The 25,202-nt window shown below is 38.9% G+C and overlaps 1 protein-coding gene across 2 annotated transcripts in view; it reads left to right on the forward strand.

Annotated features, from left to right (window-relative positions):
- LOC143017742 (uncharacterized) overlaps positions 1–19,283 on the forward strand; it is a 77,995-nt gene extending 58,712 nt beyond the window's left edge. The window contains exons 1-2 of one of the 2 annotated variants that reach the window (XM_076172572.1): positions 14,808–14,930; positions 18,313–19,283. In XM_076172572.1, coding sequence (XP_076028687.1) covers positions 14,823–14,930; positions 18,313–18,831 — 627 coding nt within the window. In that variant the 5' untranslated portion in view covers positions 14,808–14,822 and the 3' untranslated portion in view covers positions 18,832–19,283. Of the gene's footprint in view, positions 1–14,807; positions 14,931–18,312 lie in introns of those variants that run through there. The other variant, XM_076172571.1, reaches the window with a different exon arrangement.
- Positions 19,284–25,202: the final 5,919 nt, after the last annotated feature.

A 25,202-nucleotide genomic window follows, 5' to 3' on the forward strand; every position in this document is an offset into this window, starting at 1 on the left:
ATTTATGTATGTATGTATATATATACATATATATATGTATATATATTATATATATATATATATATATATATATATATATATATATATGTGGGGGGGGGTGTATGTGTATATATATATGTATGTATGTATATATATATATATACAGTATATATATATATATATATTATATATATATATATATCGAGAGTACTTCTTACAAGTTGAACAATGCTACTACTGCTGTAGACTTCAACAAAGCCTGTATATATATATACATATATATACATACATATATATATATATATATGTATATATTTATATATATATATATACATAGATATATGTCGCACGTGTTCTGAGGATACCTGGTTCGAGTCCTGGGTAGTACCACATTTCAATTTCCAGCCGGCTGGCCATTGATGGCTTAGCATTAATGTACATTGTGGTTGCTAAGATATATATACATACATACATATATATATATATATATATATATATATATATGTATATATATGTATGTATATACTGTATATATATATACTGTATATATATATATATATAGAGATATGTGTGTGTGTGTGTGTGTGTGTGTGTGTGTGTGTGTGTGTGTGTGTGTGTGTGTGTGTGTGTGTGTGTGTGTGTGTGTGTGTGTGTGTGTGTGTGTGTTTTGTGTATGTATATATATTCTCGGGGTACGTTAAACACAAGTCTGCCGAGATCCATGATATATTGACACTAGTTATATAAATATAATAGCGAGCTTTCGATTGTTACAACCATCTTCGGGCAAATAAATTGACAGGAAATGTCTTTGTCAGATATGCTAAAGGGTTAAAAGTTGACGGGGCTTTTATGGTTCGAACTGAGGTGGAACTGGGAGAGGTTAGACTCAGATCAAAGGAACGGGAGGCGGATGTGTGACGATGAACTGAGAAAGGTTATCGTCAGTTGATGTGATGCACCATATTCTCTTTTTTTTAGGTGTGATGAACTCTTCGTTATGTGCCATTGCCCAGATGCTTGTGTCCAGGTGCTATGGATTGTTTGTTCAGGAGTAGGGTGCCTAATGTGTTTGTATGTTAATGATTGATGTGTGTTGTGAAATGTAAACTTTCTCGAGGATGTGCAGTTTTTTTTTTTTTTTTTTGTTTTTTTGTATTGTTAACTAAGTCTTGTCTTGTGGGAATTTTGTTGTGAGATTAAGTCATGTGTTTTCGTATCCTACCCTCACGGCCATGCATTGCGAGCCTCCTGACAAGCGAGATAGTGGTAACACCAATTATTCACGTACAAGCACATTAGGCACCCTACTCCTAAATAAAGAATCCATCGCACCTGGTGTAAGGACGGCCTACCCCACCACCCACGGCATGGAGGGTGGGATGGAAAATATGAATATCTAGATCCGTAAAACATGCATAATACAACCTTAATTTTAAATTAAATTGCAGACACTGCTGTAGATGTACATCACGGGCACGTGACAATATATATGTATGTGTATATATATATATATATATATATATATATATATATATATATATATATATATATATATATATATATATGTACAGTATGTATGTATGTGTATACATATATAAATATATATATACATATATATATACATATATATATATATACATATATATATATATATATATATATATATATATATATATATATATATATATATACATTGCTGGTAACCACAAAGGAAATCGGAAGGAAACAGTAATTCCCAAGCGCTTTCGTGTTACATCTTCAGGTGTGAATAACACGAAAGCGCTTGGGAATTACCGTTTCCTTCCGATTTCTTTAGTGGCTACCAGCAAAATTTGTGGATCACGTGTTGTTTTAGTGATATTTCTGCATATATATATATATATATATATATATATATATACATATATGTATATATATATATATATATATATATATAATGTATGTATGTATCATGTGTTGTATATGTTATGCATGTATATAAAGGAGGATTAACTGCCTCTCCAGTGTAACCCCTGAGAACGATCCTCGGACAGGGTTCGAAACGTCGGGATTAAATTTCCTGTTTCTGAGTCCGGTGCCCTTCAGTTTTTCTATCATGGTTCCTGGACTCCAGCTTTTTTCATGCATATATATAATTAGTATATATTTTCCATTTTTCAGGTCTTTTGTATTTCTTGCATTTGGTCCAAGCTTTATCTCTTTTGTCTTTTAATTCCCTACAACTGTTGTTGTACCAGCACTTTACATATTATTTTTCTTGTTTTTGTCTTGGGACATACTTTTCCACTCCTTTTTTTATAACTTTTTGTCAAAATATTCCATTTCTCTTCCACTGTTGTTTCTTCTTTGTATATTCCTTCCCAGTTGTTGTTGTTTTTTTAAGAATTATCTTATTTTATCAAAGTTTGTTTTTTCATACATCATTCTTCCTTTTCAATATTGTTCCTCATTTAGTTCCAGTTCAATCAATATGTGGTTACTTTTACTTATTGGTGTCTTATATTCAATCTTTTCCACTATTCTAGGTTCAGATGTGATTATTAGGTCTAGTCTCGATGGTTCTTCTTCATTTCTATACCTAGTGTTCTCTTGTATCCATTGTGTCATTGTATGGTCAATACTCATCTCGAGTAGAACATTTCCCCATGAGTCGTCTCCACCCTTTATTGTCATCTCTTCCCAGCAGACTTCTTTGCAATTAAAGTCGCCCATTATAACTATTCTTACTCCATCCTCCATTATCTTATTTAATGTTATCCTTGTGTCTTCTAACATACTTTTATGTTCACTCTCTTCCCACGAGGCTGTTTTGGAGGCACATAGTTTATTACAAACTTTCTGCTCATCTTATCTGTCTTCCACTTCGATCATAACCATCTCTACTGTATTCTTTCCATATGTGACACTCCTCACCTTTATATCTTTCCTAGTCAGGAACATAACTCAACCCCTTTGTTTTGTCTCTCTGTTTCTAATCCAATTATATGCATCATGTCCTACACTGTTGGGTGGTAGTGGACCTTTTAATTTTGTCTCTACAATTCCCATTATGTCCGGTTCTTTTTCCTTCAGATAACCATTCAGTTCATTCAATCCTGTTATTAATCCATCTATATTTGTGTAAGACACTTTTAATTTTCTGCTACTTCCATTGTATTTTCTGTTTCCCCTTTGTTTTTCTCCGGTATGGCCCATCTCCTCACTTTCATATTCACTACTCTCCAAAAGAATATATCTTTTTCTGTCTCTGTTTTATTCTCGTTTTTCCCTTAGCTTCTTGTCTTTTCATTTTTTCCTCCTCTCTTTCCTCTTTATTTCTCTTTTTACCCATACCTTTTTATATTGTTCACTTGCTGCTAGTTTCCCTGTTTTTGCTAAGATATTCTCTGCTGTCGTTTGTAACCTGAATTTAATCTTAATTGGTCTGGTCTTATCTGTACTATATTTTCCGAGCCTATACATCTCTTCAATTTGTTTCATTATTTCAGGTTCATCCTCCTGAACTAATTCTAGTAAACTGCTTACTTTTTCTTTTTCCTCTTTGATTCTTGTGGTTCTATTTAGGTTATACTTCTCTTCCATTCCTAATATAATTATACATTTCTTTTTATCTGCTAAGTCTCTTACTATATTCTCCTTCTGTCTCATCACTTTAATAACTGAGTCTTCAGTTTATTCCTTCATTTGCTGTTTTATTATGTCAGTAAATGCAACTTTTGTTTTCTTGGATTTTTTTCCAACCCTGTGCTTCTTTTGCTATGGCCTCTTTATTGTCTTTATTATTCCTCTTTCATTCCTCATTCTCTTCTTTTACTTCTTTTAACTGTCTTTTTAATTCTTCTATTTCTTTAGTTAAGTTTTTGTTCACCTTCTCTAGTTCTTTCAATTTTTCAACTCTCTGCGCAATCTTTGCTATGTTACCGAACCTACTCTCCCAATGTTTGGTCATTTTTTCAAGTATTTCATCTAGTCTTGTTAATCGGGGAAGGTTGGTATCCTCCCCCACCCCCTCATTAAATCCCTGGAAATTATTATCTTCACCTTCCATTGTGCTGCTCTTATCTATATTTCTAATCTTTACATTTTTGTTAATCCCTTCTCCAAAATCCTCAGTCCTCCGCTTGTTTACAAGACGCCTGGCCTCCTGGACCAAGTCCTCCCCTTCCTCATTTCCTTCCATTTCCCTCAGTAATCTCTCCCCTTCTCCTTTTTTCTCACCTCCCCACTACACCACGAGCTTTCCCCTTCCCTGTAATACAATAAGGTACTTCCTTGACGTTGAGATCCACGTAAAATTTGATTTTTCCTCGGAACTCCAATCTTCGCCGTCCACCCGACGAAAGTGTGTGTGTGTGTGTGTGCGCGCGCGCGCGTGTGTGTGTGTATGTATATCTGTGTGTAGCTAGGTAGTATATTCTCTTGTAGACATACGAGGTTGAAGACTAAAGAGGATTCACTGTTGATTATTTTATTGTGTTGCTTCAATGCAACGCACGATCTTTTTATCTTCAGAGTTGACGTTTCTCAATAATTCTTTGATTATTGCTAACGTTTCGGAGCTTCCTGATTCCATCTTGTGGGCGATTTGATGTGCAGGGTCTGTGGTGGTCTTATTTATACTTCGAGCTGGGATCAGTGGGTTCCCTGCGGGAAGGGGTCTCTGGTAACCCAACACCTAACAACAGAAAATCCATCAAGTTATACTACAAGAATCACATGTCCATAGAACACAAGACATGTGAAAAGATACTTAAAGAAATCATAAACAAGAACATACAGACAACAAACCCCGAAAAACAAATTCAACTCATTATCTAGTACAATACTAAGAAAACAGCCCAATTGATCATCCGTAACCAGCCCACCATCACAAAAACACCATTACAGGAAGACCACATTGTATACCAATACAAATGCAATAGTGAGGCTTGTGGATCTCACACCTACAATGGTATGACAACAACAAGACTAGCACGACGCTTAGCATCCCTCCTGTCCAACGGATCAATCAATTCACACTACACCTCTTCCCACAAGAAAATATTAATAAGAAAAGACCTAGACAACAATACAGCAATCATAGACAGAGAATCGGATCCCCGTAGACTGCTGTTCTTGGAAGCCATATACATACAAAGTAACCATCCTAACTCAACATCCAGGTCGAAGACCTGCAGGCCTTACCCTCCCTGAAGAGACTGAACCAAGACAGATCCACTATAATCACTGAAAGAGGTCTCCCAGACCTCCTGTAACTCATATCCCCTATTGGTCCATAGCATCCAATCAGAGGAGACCCCTTCCCGCAGGGAACCCACTGATCCCAGCTCGAAGTATAAATAAGACCATTACAGACCCTGCACATCAAATCGTCCACAAGATGGAACCAGGAAGCTCCAAAACGTCGGCAACAATCGGAGAATTATTGAGAAACGTCAACTCTGAAGATAAAAAAAAAATCGTGCGTTGTATTGAAGCTACACACAATAAGATAATCAACAGTGAATCGTCTTTAGCCTTCAACCTCGTATGTCTACAAGAGTGTGTGTATATATATATATATATATATATATATATATATATATATATATATATATATATATATGTACATACATAGTTGGATAACTTGAGGAACAGAAATTCTTCTAGACATTCCTCATTAAATGTCATGAACCTGGAGTGTTTTTATTAACTGTCTTGATCTGGGCAAGATTTTAACAATCCTATATTTTCACGCTCAGTGTGTCTTTATATGAGATATTTCCTCTTTTCTCTTTCACCATGAAGAAACAAAGGCGAGGGACGAAAATAACTTTTACTTACATCTACGTAATTAACAGGATGAGTTCGGGAGCGCTAGAGGTCTTTTTTTTTTTAAGGTAAGGGGTAGAGAGAGGGAGAGAACAAACTGGGACGACACCCGGTGGGATGTTTCTTTTTTAACAAGAAGGCTCTCCTCTCGTTTTTTTTTTTTTTTTTTTTTTTTTTTTTTTTTTGAGAGAGAGAGAGAGAGAGAGAGAGAGAGAGAGAGAGAGAATGGCGCGCAACCCTGTAAACATATATGGCACACGCAGATGCCACTGACATAGATGCCACAATTTCTATACTTATAAGCTTAGTATATATTCCTATTTGCCTGTCTTCGCATATTCCCTTCACTCTTTATTACGGATGAGGAAGGCGTATCATTTCTCATCAGCCACCTATCTATTACCGGGTCGGTTTTACATTCGTGGGTCTCATGGCACTACTTCTATGTGCCATTTTCATCCACGTGACCCTTGACCTGGCTGGCGTTGGCGCGGAGAAGAGTCGCTTTCCTTCGCTCTGTGCTCCTCGGGTGACGCCGCGGCTTCACGCCATTTCTCCCTTGGGGGGTGGGTATACCTGCGGCTACGTTTTCTATTTTAGTTTTTCTATAGCCCTACTTTTCTTATTTTATTTTCCCATTTGGAATTTTTAAAACAATCCATTTAAAGTATATCATGGCATACAAGACATATCATACATGAACATTACATACATGACACATGACACATCATGACATTAGATAACAGCAAACTAGGAACTAGTCATCGTTTTACTAAGATTTTCTATTTTCCTGGCCAACTTCCCTCTGCGGGATTGAGAAAGAACGCATCATCACCAAAGGAATCAAATGTAAGGGACATATATGAAAATAAAAGTCATTATTTACGATGGTTCATCTATACTTTAAACACCTTGAGGTAGGTATTGATTTGTTTGATACATACAGCTAAGAACGCTGAAAAAGGCCTTGCGAAACACGAGGTGGAACTCTAATTTCGATGCTCCGAATGTACTAACGTACTACACATATCATATTGTATATCTATTGGGTTAGATTTTCTGTAAAACACTGCTTCCAAAATGTTCAGTTTCGTTCTATCAATTTCTTTTGCCAAGATCACTGTGTTGATATATAGCTTTAGAAAAGTCACGTGGGAGTGGTACGCGACGACTTCAAATCGCTAAGGCCCTTTGCAGCAACGCTCGTTGGGTCTAGTCTCCTATTATCTAACTTTCCAACTTATTCTATATATTTTATTGTGTTCTTTGGCACTGATCTTTAGGTGAGTGGCTTCAGCCCTGCTGCCTTCACTCAGGCTTGCTTTTTCCACCTTTATGTCTCACTTCTCGCCACATACATTACTCCTCCACACTTTACATCTTCTCTGCCTCTTCTCCAGGAAGTGCATCTGTTGTTCCCCAACTACATACATACATACATATACCAAAGCTTTTTTCCCCTTCCAAGGGAGGTAGCCAAAAAGGGAAAGGCATAAAAACACTCCCACCCATTTCATCCCTAAATACACTCCACACCCCTCCCACCCTTCCTCTCATCTGAGCACCTCCTGGATGACGGGTCATCCCTGCACCCTGCCCACCGCCCTGGGTCAGAAGCAGTGTCGCAAGACACAGCACATCCACAGCAAGGCCGCTTCATTTAATCGGCGACCCCCCCTCTCCGTCCCCCTTTGCATATAAGGCGAGGACGGGGAGAAATCCCTTCGGGCTGCGTCAAAATTTACTCACACATACTACCCCACCCCCCACCACCCGCCCATTCCTCCTCATGCAGTCACAACATCATCCATATACAACCATTCTCCACTCACCTCTGTCTTCCGTCCTCTCCCTTCCTTCCTCAACAGACATTCCCCTCTTCCCCAGAGCCCCCTTCACCCCATCCATCCACCTCATCCTAGGACGTCCCCTCATGTTCACTCCCTCCACATCTGCCTTCCATACCTCTTTTACTAGTCTTTCTTCATTCATTCTTTCCATGTGTCCAAACCATCCTAATATTCTTTCATCAACCCTATCTCCCAAATCCTTTTTACCCCTGTTCTCCTCCTCACCTCCTCATTTCTCACTCTATCCAGCCTAGTAACCCCCACCATACTTCTCAGACACCTCATCTCAAACACATTCAAACTCCTTCTCTCTTCTTCTCTTATGTTCCACGTTTCTGCCCCATACAGTGCTGTTGGCACAATCACTCCTTCATACAGTCTCCTCTTAGCATCCATTCCCAAATGTCTATTCCTCATTACACTCTTTAAACCACCAAGGCATTTACTCGCTTCTCTCAATCTACATTCTACCTCCACCTTTTCCTGCTACACTTGCACCCAAGTATCTAAAACTATCCACTTCCTCCAGTCGCTCTCCCTTAATGCTCACTTCCAGTCTACTGCCACTTTCACCCCTTGTACATCTCATCACCTTACTTTTACCCACATTTATCTTTAGCTTTCTTCTATCACATACTCTCCCAAACTCTGCCACCAACTTCCTCAATCCCTCCTCTGACCCTGCCACAAGCGCAGTGTCGTCCGCAAACAACAGCTGGCTCACCTCCCACTTTTCTCCATTTTCTTTAACCATCTCCAATCCCTGACTCACTACCCTAGCATTCACCTCTCGCACCACCCCATCCATGTATAAGTTGAACAGCCAGGGCGACATAACGCATCCTTGACGAAGTCCCACCTTTACTTCAAACCACTCACTCTCTCCATTTCTAATCCTAACACATGCTCTACTACTCTCATAAAAACTCTTGACAGCTCCCAGAAGCTTTCCTCCTATCCCATAAATCTGCATAACCTCCCACAGTGCCTTTCTGTCTACCCTATCATAAGCCTTTTCCAGATCCATAAAAGCCCAAAAAACATCCTTCCCCTTTCCTATAGCTTTCTCACATATCTGTCTTACCACAAAGATCTGATCTACACAACCTCTACCCGTCCTAAATCCACACTGTTCCTCACCAATTACTCCTTCTGTTCCTCTCCTAATCCTCTCAATTAAGATCCTCCCATAAGCCTTCCCTACTACACTCAACAGGCTAATCCCTCTGAAATTACTACATTCACACTTGTCCCCTTTTCCCTTGTAAAGAGGAACTATACAGGCACTTCTCCAGTCCTCCGGTACTCTACTCTCTCTCCAGTAAACATTAAATAACCTCACCAACCAGTCCACCATCACTGAACCTCCCTTTTTCAGACATTCTGCATGGCATCCATCCAGACCAGGTGCCTTACCTGCTTTCATCATCTTTACAACTGCCTTCACCTCATCCTTCCTTATTTCTCCTCCATTCTCCTCACTCATCACTCTCATTTTCTTCGCATTTCCCACTGCAGCTATCTTTCCTTCCCTATCCTCCTTCACATTCAGCAACTCACTAAAATATTCTGCCCATCTTCCCCTCACTGCCATCTCTTCCATTATCATCTCTCCATCTGTACCTTTTACCTTTTCTTCCCTACTTGATTCGCCTCCTCTTCCTCTCTTAATTTCTTTCCAAAACATCTTTTTATTACTTTCAAAATTTTCTGTCATACTCCTACCCCATTTCACATCTGCTCTCCTCTTTGCCTCCTTTACCTTTTGCTTTACTTCTCTTTTCTTTTCTTTGTACGTCTCATATGACTCCCCTGTCCTCTTTTGTACCCAATCTGTGAATGCTCGCTTCTTCTTCTACAACCTTCTTTGTTTCCTCATCCCACCATTCACTACCCTTTCTTCTATTTCCCCCTGTCCTTCTTGTTCCACACACCATCCTTGCACTTTAAGACTCCCTCCTTGAACCATCCCCATTCCTCCTCCACACCCATCTCTGCTCTATCCTTTACTCCCTCCCACTCCTCCTTCAGCTTCTTTTCGTACTCCTTCTCCTTTTCCTTTTCATTCAAGGAGTTCACTCTAAGAACCTCCCTACCTTTTGTCCCTTTCCTCCTTCTCCATCTATCTTCCACTCTCAGCTTACCTTCCACCAAAAAATGATCTGATATTCCCCCACCCTCTCCCCTTAGCACATGTACATCCTTAACTCTTCCTATCATAATCCTATTTACCACTACATAATACATTAGCGCTCTATCTACCACCTTTCCCTCCACCACCCTCTCCCATGTGTACTTATGCTTGACTTTCTTCCGAAACACTGTATTTGCTATCATCAACTCTCTTTCTAGACACATTTCCACCATCAACTCTCCACTACGATTCTTTCCTGGAACTCCACACTTCCCAACCACTCCATCGATTGGACCATTTCCTACCCTAGCATTAAGGTCTCCCAGTACTATTACATTGACATTTCTTCCTAAACCCTCTATGCACTCATTTAAATCTATCCAAAAGGCCTCCCTTTCTTCCATGCTCTTCTCACTGCCAGGCCCATATGCACTTACAAAGACCCACATCTCCTTTCCCAGTTTCACCTTCATCCACATTATCCTTGAGGAAACCTCCTTCCACTCCACTACTTGTTTACCTATCTCCTCACTTACTAGAATAGCCACCCCTTCCCTCCCTCGCCCTCTCTTCACTCCTGATAACCTCCCACTTACACTCCCAAACTTACACTCACCCTTCCCTTTCAACTTAGTTTCACTCAAAGCCAACACATCCATCTTTCTTCTCACAAACATACTACCTATCTCTTCCCTTTTACTCTCATCTGTACCACATCCACGCACATTAAAAGACCCAAACCTTAGGGTGCTGGCCCGAGGCCCTCCAGCACCCCTTATGCCTTTCCTTTTCTTTTTAGGAATCTGCCCCTTGGGGCTACAGGGAGAAGGATGCCTAGTCCCTCTCCCCGTCCCTTTCTTCTCGCCTCTTACGATCCAAGTGGGAAACTTGGTGGCAGTATTCTTTTCCCCCACCACAGGGGAAAAAATTTAGGAAGTCTAATTTCTACTAGACACAAAATATCAGGCTCATTTATCCTTTAAGTAGTCATTTATCTCCAACCTAGCTGATAGTAGCCCATCAACATTAGCATATGCTATTCTAGGTGTCCTTGTAGTGCTACTTTGCGATACTACCTTCTTGTTATCTTAGAAACCATTTCTTCACCTTCTGAATGACAAATAAAAAAAGATATTCGGTCCTCCTATCACTTTTGGCTTTGGCTTCCACTAAAAGCTTTCGTGTCTTTTCTCTTTCCTCTTCGTTAGCATCTTTCCTAATCCAAATATTTTTTAACCTTTCTTCTCGTGCTAACTTCCAAGACTTACTGATTACTTCTTTTCCCATGGATTGCGACTTGAATTTTCTCATCGGACGTGCACAATTTCTCTTATACTTGCCTAACCTATACACGCTATCAATTATCCAAGTCCTTCCCTAGAATTGTTGATGTAATTTCCCTAATAATTTGTATTTCTTTTTCCTGGCGTAACTTTGGCATACAAAGAGTAAGACACATCTAGACTTCTCTAAAACATCTCTGATGATTATCTTTATATATATATATATATATATATATATATATATATATATATATATATATATATATATATATATATATAAAGGAGACCACTTGGAAAAAGAAACTACCGTGTTTTTATTAGCATATATATATATATATATATATATATATATATATATATTAGACAAAAGAGAAAAAAATATATATATACAATATAAATATATATACATATATGTATATATACATATATACATACATACATACATATACCAAGTCTTTCCCCCTTACAAGGGAGGTAGCCAAAAAGGAAAAGGCATAAAATCATTTCCACCCATTCCATCCCTGAATACACTCCACACCCCTCCACCCTCCCTCTTATCTTAGCACCTCCTGGATGACGGGTCGTCCCTGCACCTTGTCCACTGCCCTGGGTCAGAAGCAGTGTCGCAAGACACAGCACATCCACAGCAAGGCCGCTTCATTAAATCGGCGACCCCCCCCCCTCTCCGTCCCCCCATTGCATAAAAGGAGAAGACGGGGAGAAATCCCTTCGGGCTGCGGCAAATTTTGCTCACACATACTACCTCACCCCCCATCCCACCGCCCATTCCACCTCATGCAATCACATCATCATCCATGTACAACCATTCTCCATTCACCCCTGTCTTCTGTCCTCTCCCGTCCTTCCTCAACAGACTTTCCCTCTTCCCCAAAGCCCCCTTCACCCCATCCATCCATCTCATCCTAGGACGTCCCCTCATGTTCACTCCCTCCACATCTGCCTTCCATACCTCTTTTACTAGTCTCTCTTCACTCGTTCTTTCCATGTGTCCAAACCATCCTAATATTAATTCATCAACCCTATCTCCCAGCTCCCTTTCCACCCCTGTTCTCCTCCTCACCTCCTCATTTCTCACTCTATCTAGCCTAGTAACCCCCATCATACTTCTCAGACACCTCATCTCAAACACATTCAAACTCCTCTCTTCCTCTCTTATGTTCCATGTTTCTGCCCCATACAGTGCTGTTGGCACAATCACTCCTTCATAGTCTCCTCTTACCATCCATTCCCAAATGCCTATTCCTCATTACACTCTTTAATCCACCAAGGCATTTACTAGCTTCACTCAATCTACATTCTACCTTCACCTTCACTCCACCTTTTCCTGCCACATTTGCACCCAAGTACCTAAAACTATCCGCTTCCTCCAGTCGTTCTCCCTTAATGCTCACTTCCAGTCTACTGCCACTTTCACCCCTTGTACATCTCATCACCTTACTTTTACCCACATTTATCTTTAGCTTTCTTCTATCACATACTCTCCTAAACTCTGCCACCAACTTCCTCAATACCTCCTCCGATCCTGCCACAAGCGGTGTCGTCCGCAAACAACAGCTGGCTCACCTCCCAATTTTCTCCATTTTATTTAACCATCTCCAATCCCTGACCCACTACCCTTGCATTTACCTATATATAAAACCTTGACTATTCCCTCCTCCAGGCTATCAATTTCCTGTTGATCCATGATCTCTTTAAAGGTTATTCTATTTCCCCTATCATTTTGTCGTTGGCCTATCCTCTTTTTCCTCCATGCTGTTTACATCATTTCTCTCGTTTATCAAAGTTTTCTTCTCCCTTTTCAGTTAATTAGTCTTCGTTTTATTTGTTTATTATCTATTTATTTATTTATAGCCAGGCTTGTATTCTTTTCCTGTTTGTTCTCTAGATCATGTAATCTAGCTTCATGTGAGGAAATTAAGTCTCTATATCTTTCCAATTCTGTAAGAATTTCACTTATCTACACGGCAGAGTATCCAACTTCAGTTATCTTTTTTCTTTTTTAATTATTTTCTGTACTATATTGATTAGTTTTTTAATGAACTCAATCACCTTTTTGGGTGTGAATCCTTCAAAGACGGTTTGTGGTGTAAAACTAGAAATTAAATTTGTATGTGCGTCTGTGTTCATATATATATATATATATATATATATATATATATATGTGTGTGTGTGTGTGTGTGTGTGTGTGTGTGTGTGTGTGTGTGTGTGTGTGTGTGTGTGTGTGTGTGTGTGTGTGTGTGTGTGTGTGTGTGTGTGTGTGTGTGTGATAGAACGAATGTCAAGACAGGATAGGAGAGCATTGAATGCCGTATGGCTCTCGTCCACACAGGGAGTAGCTGCAGATCAACAGCTACTCCTGGTTCACATATCTCTACAAAATACGGTAAATGAATATCGTATAAAAATATTTTTTACAGGAAAAGATAGGGAAGGACGGCAAGGAGTAACAATTATATTCAATGTGGCCGAAGAATGAAGCAAGTAATGGATACCGCGTGGGCCCGAAAGTCAGTACTTATCTAACAACATCCACGCGCCCATCGATATAAACATAACGATAACGTAACAGGAAAACGTTGAGGAGTCTCGGAGCACGGTGATGATACAGCCTGGGCCAATGGAGGTAACAAGTAGCCAGGAGACAAGGCATAAGCTGGAAACAAGACACAAACTTCGAAGGCGATAATGGCTGTGGAAATGTCCCGCAAATATGAAGCAAACCACCATGTCACACTTTCCACTCCCACAAGAATGTTATTGTAAATCCGTAATAGTTTCCTAACACTATCGTAAGTTTGGTGGGCCGAACCTAGCTGTGGAAATAAAAGGGAAAGACAAGGAAAAAAACAGACGCGCTCGAAAATTTGGGATGCATAGGTTTCACTGGTGCACTATTCACACTCAATAAGTTCACAACGAAATAATCTTTTTCCGCTGCCATCATAATTGTTTTTGGAGTGGGTGGCAATAAATATAAGATTCAATTCACGAATGATGTTTTTCCAATAACAAAATGTGTACTCAAAACAATGTGAGTAGATCTTCGACCAACGCCAAAACAAGACTGCTTAATCTGCTGGGGTTAGGTCTGATGGGTGTTTACAATTCCTTCTAACGCAAATATGCTAGGTGCTTACATAAATATACACGTTCATATGTACATTCTAATTATTAACTATACATACACAGGCTTCCCCTTAACATTTCCATTCGCGAATTTGAATACCATTTTTTTCTAATTCGCGAATGTGAAATGCAGATATTGCATTCCAATCCATATTCCATTGTTCAAGTACTAGTAATGTCAAATTTCTTAATATTGCTGAATTGTATGAGTATATGGGAGATTTTACATCAGACACATTTGATTTCTAATTCCTTTACTGAATTAACTTTGAATATATCGTAAGAGTTCAGCCATAGAAAACTGAATAGCTAAAATTCAGTTTATTAAATTTTCTATGTTTCCAGGATAAAGGACGTGCATCCCACCCTTAGAAAAAAAAAGTAGAAAATAACCATATCATGTGGCAGCTACATTAATCGATGTAGCATGTTCACTTGAGGTTCAGTAGTTAAGATTAACGATGGGTAGGTTATACTTCAAAAACAGTAACGTTTTGGCTCTCTCAACATGAACCTGCTTCGTTTTTCATCATACACCAGTCCAGTACCACTAAATAGATGGTCACTGGCAACATTTGATGGTGGACAAGCAATGTAAAACCTTGCTGAGAGAGAATGATCAGGATAGGCATCTGCATAGATCTTCCACCATGCAAGACGATCTCCGTCAGTTCCAATGTGCTTCTCTTTGAGGTACATTTTGGAGTTGCTGTTGCCTGTGTGGTGAGCTGCCCATCTTCATTGTCACTACATGAAGAAAGAATTTAATTCGTGACCTACAGCCTATAGATGTGGAAGGTTTAGGTTCTTATTCTGTTTTTCTAACTTCAAGGCATCAGTACTGCTGTTCTTAATTTTCTCACATTCTATACCAACGGCAACTTCAACTCTTTCTGTTACAAATTGAGAGCTGAAATATTTTGATTTTTACCTTTGGTCCAAAAACATAGCTATGGCATACAAGTCATTGGTTTCTGCAAAATCAAACTTCTTGTTGATTTCTACGAACATGGTTTGTTTCATCTTCACTTTCTTCATTTTTTGATGCCAATATTCTCTTAAGAGTGGTTGTAAGGGGAATTATGTCAACTACTACTTATGAGTTCTGGTTTATTTTCTTGGTGATATCTTCAAATGGTTGGAGCACAGTGATATAGCGGGATAGAATATTATTTTCTTGGGATATCAATGACTGAAATTTAGCATTAGAGCTGGCATACAAGCAAAGATTCATTAAGTGCTTTCATCCTTGTCACCATTTGCAACGTAATGTTCCTGCATGTGGCAACATTATGTAGCACAGAAAGCTGTGGAGTATTTATTCTAGCTTATATTTCCTTGAGCTCTTCTTGAGCCATGTTTAAATGATTAAGTGTGTGACAATGGACCTACACTTTGCAATGAGGTCAGTGACTCCTTTTTCGTGTTATCAAGCCATTTTTAACAATAAGGTGCATTTGGTGGTTGGCACAGTTTATGTTATTCACAACAGATAGAAACATAGCGTTCTTTCTATTGAAACCAGCATCTCTTATTTCACAGTGGTCTTTGGATCACGGGTTGGACTCGTGATCATCATCTGGTGACAAGTCCCATTTTTTTTTTTTTTTTTTTATGGGGGACTTTATCAATTTAAATAGGGCTTGTGAAAGGATGGACAGGAAGGCGCTGTGGGAGGTTTTGCAGATGTTTGGGACTGAGGGAAGGCTGTTAAGAGTAGGCGGTAGTTTTTGCAAGTGGTGGAACCTGTGTTGGAGTTGAAAGTGGGGAGAGTGAGTGGTTTGGATGGAACTGCGTCAGGGATATGTCGTGTCGCCATGGCTGTTCGATGCGTACATGGATGGGGGTGGGGCGAGAGGTGAAAACGAGGGTGATGGGGATGGTTGAGGAAAACGAAGAAGAGTGGGAGGTGAGCCAGTTGTTGTTTTATGACAACGCTGCACTTGTAGTGGGGTCAGAAGGGGGATTGAGGGAGTTGGTGACGGAATTTGGGAGGGTATGTGAGGGGAGAAAATTGAAGGTAAATGTGGATAAAAGCAAGGTGATGAGATCTACATAGGTAGAGAATGGCAGTGGTTTGAAACTAAGTCTGAAAGGAGGGAGGCTGTAGGAAGTGGATGGCTTTGAGTACTTGGGGTGCATCTGGGAGTAGATGCAAAGAGGAGATTGTATAAGGGGGTGATTGTGCCAACGGCATTGTATGGGGCAGAGACTTGGAATTTGGAAGCAGCAGGGGGGAGGAGTTTGAATGTGTTTGAGATGAGGTGTCTGAGAGGTGTGGTGGGGGTTGCAATACTGGATAGAGTGAGAAACAAGGAGGTGAGGAGGAGAGCAGGAGTGGAAAAGGAGGTGGCAGGTAGGGCAGATGAAAGATTATTGGGATGGTTTGGACACATGGAGGGAGTGCATAATGAGGGATAGGTAAAAGAGGTGTGGAAGGCAGAGGTGGGGGGGGGAACTTGAGGGGACAACCAAGGATGAGATAGATGGATGGGATGAGGGGGTCATTGAGAGAGAATGTCTGTTGAGCAAGGCAGGGAAAAGGCAGGAGATAAGGATGAGTGGAGAATGGCTGTGTATAGATGATACTGTTATGCAAGAGAGGAAGGGACAGGAGATGGGGGTAGAGGGTACTTATGCATGAATTATATTTTGATGAAGCCAAAAGTTATTTCTCCCAGTCTTCCTAGCATGAGGGGACACAGGCGGGGGGGGTCATCAATTGGGTGAAATGGCCTTGCTGTGGATGTACTATGTCTTGCTACATTCCTTCTGGCCCAGGGTAGTGGGTGGGATACAGGGATGACCCATCATCCATGAGGAGCTAAGATGAGAGGGAGGAATGGGTGGTGGATGGGAATGGAATGGATGGGAGTTGGTACATGCCTTTGACCTGGCTACCTCCTTTATAAGGGGGAGAATTTCTTGATCTATAGATAGATACATTTTCTCAAAAACAATATCTCTGTAATACTTCCTTTGGTGTAGAGGATATAGTAAGGTTTCCTCTTTCATTAACCATACATACCCAATGTCTTTAACATGATAAAATAAAAGATCACCCATTACTAGCATTTATACAACTTTAATGTCCACCCTTTGTGTTTGTGTGTTGTTAACATCCCATAACTTTACCATTTCTACACATACTTCACAACTAGTCTGCTTCATTCTTACTGCTGGTGTTGGAGACCCCTTCTTCCTCTTAATCTTTTTTCTTTTCTTTCTTCCTCTTTCTTGCTTAGAGACTTATACCAGTACTCTTCTGGGTGCTTGCTGCTGAGATGTTTCTCAGCGCAAATGTTGTTCTTTCTTTTCTAGAATATTTATTGTTGCACAGCTTACACTTTACCAAATCATCAGAGATTAACTCAAAGTAATCCTGTAGTGCACTTTTGTGACTAAATGCTAATGTGCAGTTATGCAGCAGTTAGCTGCAATACTTCAGTGGAAGCTGGTGACAGTAGTTAATGTGAAAGAGAGGCAAGTATGTATTTCCCCAGGTATGGGTCAAGACAGTGACAGTGAGTGACTGAGTACTGTATTAACTGTCGACATAAGGTCTGCCTAGGGGTGGGAAGGACAGGGTTGCCACTTTGTATATTCTGTCCTTTCTCACCATGTGACCACACTTCCAGCCCTCATACACAGCCCCACATACTCCTTTGTGTAAAATCTAAACTCCAAAGTTTGCTATTTTTCAAATTATATTTATCTATTATTATCATTAATGGGAAAATATTTGCATATTCACAAAAAAGTGATAATAGAAATGTAAATGTGAATGTAAATGCTCAAAAACATAGTGAATATTCACACCTGCAAATGCAGAAGTGAATATTTGGTCCATCTCTAGTCTGTACATTACAGTCATATTGCAATGCAGGCATACATACCAGAGAACAACATAAAGGGCTGGCACACAGAAAATACAAAAGAGAATATATGAAGTAGGAATTAAGTAATGACTGGTGTAAATCAATGTGCATCATTAGATTCAAGAAACCATTTCTCTATGCATCTTTGCTACCTGATGCTCAATAAGTGATGCTTCATGAAACCATACAAAACACAGACAAGACTAATTTTTTTTTATTTTTTCCAGACAGAAGCAGCTGCCCGCCTGACAGAACTGGAACGGCTTTTGGATGAGCATGACCAGATTATCCGGGAACTGAAACGGTCAGAGAGCCAGGGCAGTGGAATCAATTTTATGGGGTGTTCCTCAGCTTCTTCTCCAGGACCTCAAACCCCAACACTCATGCCCCTTGCTTCAGAGAACTCTGTGTCCACACCCTCTTTGCCTATAGGGAAAGAGGAGGCCTCAACACAGAAGAGCTACACCAGCAAATCCTCAGTGACAAGGACTGTCAAGACGTCAGAAGGGTCTTCTGGGTCCTTGCCAGTGTTTAAAGCCAAAGTAGATCCTCCCCCACCTCACTCTTCCACCTCATCCATCTCCACACCATGTACAATGTCCACCTGTTCTAGCTCCAAGCCACAAACAGTCACTGCTGCATCCCAGACAGCAACCACAACAACAACGACGCAGTCAAACAAAAGAACTACTGCCTCTGTGCCCGCAATCAAGGTGGAGGAACGACATGGGCAGGATGTCCAGTAGCCTCTACATGTACCAATGGTTATTTCTTGAACTCCAGGGAAGCCATTACTTTATTGTCCTGTGCAAGGTCAGATACACTGTCAATGCTATGAAAGTCTAGAGATATCTTTAGACAATGTTGCCCCTATGACCAAAATGTATCGGGCCTGGTTAGCACCAAGTGTTGGATTGGAGTTCTTGTTGTTCATTGAGGATACTTGTAGGATGTCAGTAATTTTATTGTCACCTTTTCCTATGTATTATAATGACTGTCACAGTCAAGGGTCATTCCAGCACAAGAGAAGAGGAGACCATGGCACCAGGGTGCAGAGTGGATAGGAATCAGTTATGTGGATACAGGAGACTGATTCAAAAGGCTCACAGCAGCTACAGAATAGGTCCTCACAACTTGTCTTAAGCTTCTTGCAAAGGTACCTTGTAATGCACTATGGTAAAAAACAAGATATTAGGAACTTGACTTTTATTTAAAGGCAAATCTAAAAAGTGAAATACCTATATTTGAAAACAAACTCAAAACTTTTAGGATTTATGAATATAGCCCTGGTGTAGAGGGAAGGGAGTATAAAGTCAATTACTTAAGTCTATTTGTCTTTCTTACTTCATTATTAACACAGATTGTTTGTGATAAACCACAAGCTTATTGCTTTGCAATACTCTCTTTGCCATGGTGACACATTTTGGATTTTGGCTATGACTATTGCCAGGTTTATTTTATTCAGCTGAAAGCAGATTTGAGACAAAAGAGGGCATCAATCAATCATGACCTTATTTCATCTTAAGTCTAACCATTACCTGAATAAAATCACCATGCAATAGTTGGAAAAATAACATAATAAGTGAGTCCCCAAATCAAAGTGCCTATGAATCTCATCAGCATTGGTGAAGAGGCAAAGGCAAACAGACTTTAGTAACTGCTTGTGCCTATGAAGTATAAGGAGGGGGGGGGGGGTGAGACCATGGAGAAATAATGAAGTATACTTTTGACTGAGGGACCTTGGGGCTGAGAGGAGGTGAAGACCCTAAAGTTTTCTTCTTTGGGTTGTACACTTTTTCTGCACTCAACATCTGCTTTCAGACAGGTGAAAGAATCTTAGCACAACACCATTTTAAACTGCCCTTGGTGGTAGTGCTGAATGTAATGGATGTATACACTGGAATGTATACCCAATATGGTTGCTATAAAATACATTTTAGGAAAAAAATATTCCTATTCCAGGCAGTAAATATGATAATCCATGAAGTACATTCAGCACAATGGTAATAACACCAGACACATAACACACCAGTGGCAGCTTGTAATGGGGTGGGTTTGGAGTTGTAGGCATGTGTGACAAGGTGTCAACATGCACAATATTCCAGGGAATTGTGACCAATGTATCTCTAGAGAACATGTTGTGGGTAATGTTGTGCACATTAACATTGTGTCATATGTGTATACAGACATCCTGTTTCATCTCACAACAAGGTGCTGCTGAAACACACTGAGACCTGTATTCAGGACCATTTGTTGGGTATCCTGTAACTATATATATATATATATATATATATATTTATTATTTTATTTTATTTTATTTTTGGGGGGGAGGGGGAGGGGGGGGCAACAGTTACAGGACCAGAATATTCCAGGGTTTCATCCTATGTCATTTGTACCCACAAGAAAATTATAGAAGTATGAGACTACATTCATGACAAATATAAAAAAATCAACTTTCTCTTTAAGCAAAACTTCATCAAAGAAATGCCCTAAAACATTTATCTTTTCAATTATACTAGTGTCCAAAGGCACCCTTGTGTGACCTCTGGATACTCAACAATTTATCTAGAGCAAGGCTCAAGATTTATGTCTATTCTAGATATTAGGAACAATTACAGGTGCTGGTGAACACAATGCAGTTACTATGTTTCTTGTATTTGACACTTCCTCCCTAATATTACTGTACTTTTTGTTTCTACACCAAATCTGCAAAGTCAAAAAGAATGAGCATCCAAGACATAAAAGATATTAACTTACTGATTTTAACCAACCTTTCCAATACCAATACACACTTCATATATTCTATTGTTGTAAATAACAGGTAATCTTATTCTACTGAAAAGTAAATACCAGACTTGATGGCTCTCAGTTGATCAAGACCCCATTCAGGCTGATGGTTGCCCCCAGCTGAATAAAATCACCTGAAATTTGTCCCAACAAAACTTATGTAATGCACTATAGTAATGAAGTTGCTGATAAATTAAAAATACTGCTAGTATACTAAGGCAAGTATAATACAAATAGGTACTATATATCTAGAGTACATTACAGACAGAAATGGATGTAGAAGTATATCAAGTTCTAAAATGTAGGTAATGGTTTAGAAATATGAAAAAGGATCAGTGCCCTTTAACATGGTGGTAGAGTTCATAGATTTTGTCCTGGTTAATCTCACATGATTCTGTTCATCTGAAAGGTGAGTAAGCCCCAAACCAATAAAAGTATCAAATGATAATTACCCTTTCAGTGCCTACCTGTCTCTTGCCAATCACTTAAGTAATCTCTGTGTCAAGTTATCATGTGACACTCTAATCTTATAATCAAGTCACTAAATGGTCCCACACAACATGCACATTACCACTAAGTACCCCCTCTCCTACTTTTCTTGACAAATGTGATGATCATGAAAACAGGCCAGGACAATAACAATGATCACTTCAGATGTCATACTAAAAGTCTCACAAAATTCAGCATATACTAAATAATACAACAGATCATGTATTAGCTGTTGAATTGGATGTATTGAAGGCACTAAGGGGTATTTATGAGGCACATGTCCACACTATCTCAATTACCACTTTTATCCGAGAAGAATGTATATATTTTTATTCTGACAAAAGTAAAAACTTATTCAATGAAAAAGCACCCCCTCACTGAAGGGACCTTTGACAGCAGGAAGGAGTTACTCTCAGCTCTCAGATTAAATGCACGTCACCTGCAACAAGTAGCAGGGTTAGAATAGGTTATGCATTTCCAACCACTTAGTTTAGTTTCATTCTGGCCAATTCTTGGCAATTGTATTCAGTTTAGGAAAAACCTCTCACCCATAACATGTTAAAATAATTCATCCCAATTAACCCTTCTGGTCACTGGAGACAACCATGATGTAATCGGTAAGCATGCCTGCCTGGACAGTAGGAGGTCCTAGGTTCAATTCCTGGGCAGTGTCAGCTTTGCAGTGATGCTCCCTATCCAACATGGTGCAGTAAATAGAATCCCATAATGGTGCATATTCCCAGACTGGTGGAGGCCTAGGGAAGGGAGACGTGCAAGTGCTCACTGGAGGTGACTGTGGTGTAACCATTAACCACACCTGCCCAAACACCAGGAGGTCCCAGGTTCAAATACCGGGCAGTGCCAGCTTTGCAGTGATGCTCCCTATTCAACACCTTCCTAGTTATCTGATTAGTTTTATGCTTTTGATCTAGTTGATGCCAGACAATTTTATTCTGTCAGAGAAACCTTTGACAAAATAAACTCTCCTAGTTACAGAAAAAAATAATATTTGGGTTGAGAGCAGTACTGAATTAAATGTAACAGCATCAAGTAAATTATAAACTTCATCAGTTTCTACCCTCCTAAGTAAAAGCTGTGATAGATGACAACATAGTTCTGAGAAATGTTGACACGACTCAAAGAGATTTCTCCTTGCCATCTCCATTTTCACACAAGGGGATGACAAGGGAGTGTTGTCATGTAAATGTAGTGGTGGGGACCTGATGTGGATGTATGATGTGTTGCTGCATTGCTTATTACCAAACCAGTGGGTGGGGGACACGATGACCCATTATCCACAAGGAGCAATGATGGAAGGGAAATAAATGGATAATGGATGGGAGTGGAATGGCTGGGGGGTGGGTCCATGCCTTTGCTGGCTACCTCCCTTATAAGCAGAAGAAGAGGCCATTTAGCATATAGATAGGTAGATAGGGGAGATTTCTTAGATTCAGTCCTGAAAATGAGACTGACGTATACCTGCTAATTAACTAAAATTTGAATTCTAACTGTGTCATAAAGCTTCCCAGAAATTCACTCCCTATACACTGACATCATGGCCACACATATATGAAAAATGTGTATCTAATACAAGCCTTATATTGTATATGGAAGTTATAATAAAAGGTTGATTCAATGTTATAACAAAGCTGGATGCAGACAGAAATAATAGCAAAGAATCAACACCCAAACAGGCAAATTGAATATGCAAACAAAATAATAAAATGAGAGAGTTTATAATATAATACTTGGGTGTTTATCCAAATGAATCTTTTAAAACTTAGAATATTCAAAATTTAAATATACTATTTTGTGGGCAATTTCAAATGACATATACAAAGGTCAACTATAAGTCTTGTAGTATACCACAATAACTTTATTTTTAGGCTCAAGATAACTTTTGGGAGATTTGGCTCATGAACTATGAAGCTTATAAGCCCCCAGGCATCACAGATAAATATATAATAACTCATAATTTACTTGTATAATACACACATACATGGAGTTGCCCATTATCTTTCTTACAACCTTTATTACTAAGGTGCACTACATGAATTTTGTTGCAGCAAGACCTGATATTTTTATCAAGGAATTATAGGGTGCAACAACTGAGCTGGTTTAGCAGTGTGGATATACCAGTTCCATCCATCAGGACCTGCTATAGAAGAACTGTGCCTCACTGTATTGCTTGGATCTAAACCAGTGTGGCAGGGAACAAGGTGATATATATATATATATATATATATATATATATATATATATATATATATATATATATATATATATATATATATATATATATATATATATATGCCCAACATTGAAACTGAGGGAGGAAAGGGTCTTCCAAGAGGGAGCCAAATGGAAAAACATGCTGGTACCACTGACAGGCATAATGACTAGTACTGGGAGCTGAAGTAGTATGTGTATATGTATATATATATGTGTGTATATTTATATGTATATATATTTATATATATATATATATATATATATATATATATATATATATATATGTGTGTGTGTGTATATGTATATGTATATATATATACATATATGTGTGTGTATATTCATATATACATTATATATATATATATATATATATAATGCATATATATATACATATATATATATATATATATATATATATATATATATATATATATATATATGTATGTATTTACCTAGTTGTATTTTACGGGAAGGAGAGCTATGCTCATGATGTCCCATCTCCATATCTCATTATATCTAGACTGTTTTAGATTTGTATATTGTTTTTGCACACACCACATCCTCATCTAAGCTGTTCCAAATGTCTATTATCCTGTGGGGAAAGCTTTTCTTATTCAGGTCTCTTCTATAATTGTCTTTCTTGATTTTCTTTCCATGTCCTCTTATATCTCTACCATCCCATTTTATCAGATCCTCTCTATCAATAATTTCCATGCCTTTCATGATTCTATAGTTATCAAGCCTCCTCTCTTCTTTGTTCCAATGTCTGTGGCTCAAGTTTTGCCAACCTCTCCTCATATGATAGTTCTGAAAGTGTTGGTGCCAATTTAGTAATTGCTCTATGTATTTTTTCCAAATTTTGTTATACATTTTTTTGTACTTGGTGACCACGTTGTCACTGCATACTCCAATTTTGGTAGTATTTTCTTCACCCTTTCTTCATCCAGGTATGTAAATGCCACTTTGATTGATGTTATCAAATTATAAGTTTCTCCAAAAATTTTGTTTATATGTTTCTCAGGGAACATATTATTCATAATAATGACTCCTAGGTCCTTCTCTTTTTACATTTTTTAAATTTCTTCCTCTCCCAATGTATATGATCCTACTATTCTTTATATTTTCTGAATTCCATTATACTATGCTTCTTAATGTTGAATTCCATCTCCCACTTCCAACTCCATTCCCATACTTTATTGAGATCACTATGCAGCGACTCACAACCTGTCCTCTATATCCATCATAATCATCTCCACTTTATTCTTTCCATATGTAACATTCCTCACATTTATATCCTTCTTAGTCAGGAACATAACTCCACCCCCTTGTTTCTAATCCAATAATTATATACACCATGTCCTACACTGTTGGGTGGTAATGGACCTTTCAATTTTGTCTCCACAATTCCCATTATGTCAGGTTCCTTTTCCATCAGGTAATCATTCAGCTCGTTCAAGCCTGTTATCAATCCATCTATATTTGTGAAGGACACTTTTCATTTTCTGTTACCTCCATCCTGTTTTCTGTTTCCCTTCTGCTTTTCTCTCTTATGAACCATTTCCTCACTTTCATATCCATTACTCTCCAATAGAATTCCTCTTTGTCTGAC

The sequence above is a fragment of the Oratosquilla oratoria genome, chromosome 33 (assembly GCF_046742065.1).
Source record: "Oratosquilla oratoria isolate Oo_2021 chromosome 33, ASM4674206v1, whole genome shotgun sequence".
Lineage (NCBI taxonomy): Eukaryota > Metazoa > Arthropoda > Malacostraca > Stomatopoda > Squillidae > Oratosquilla > Oratosquilla oratoria.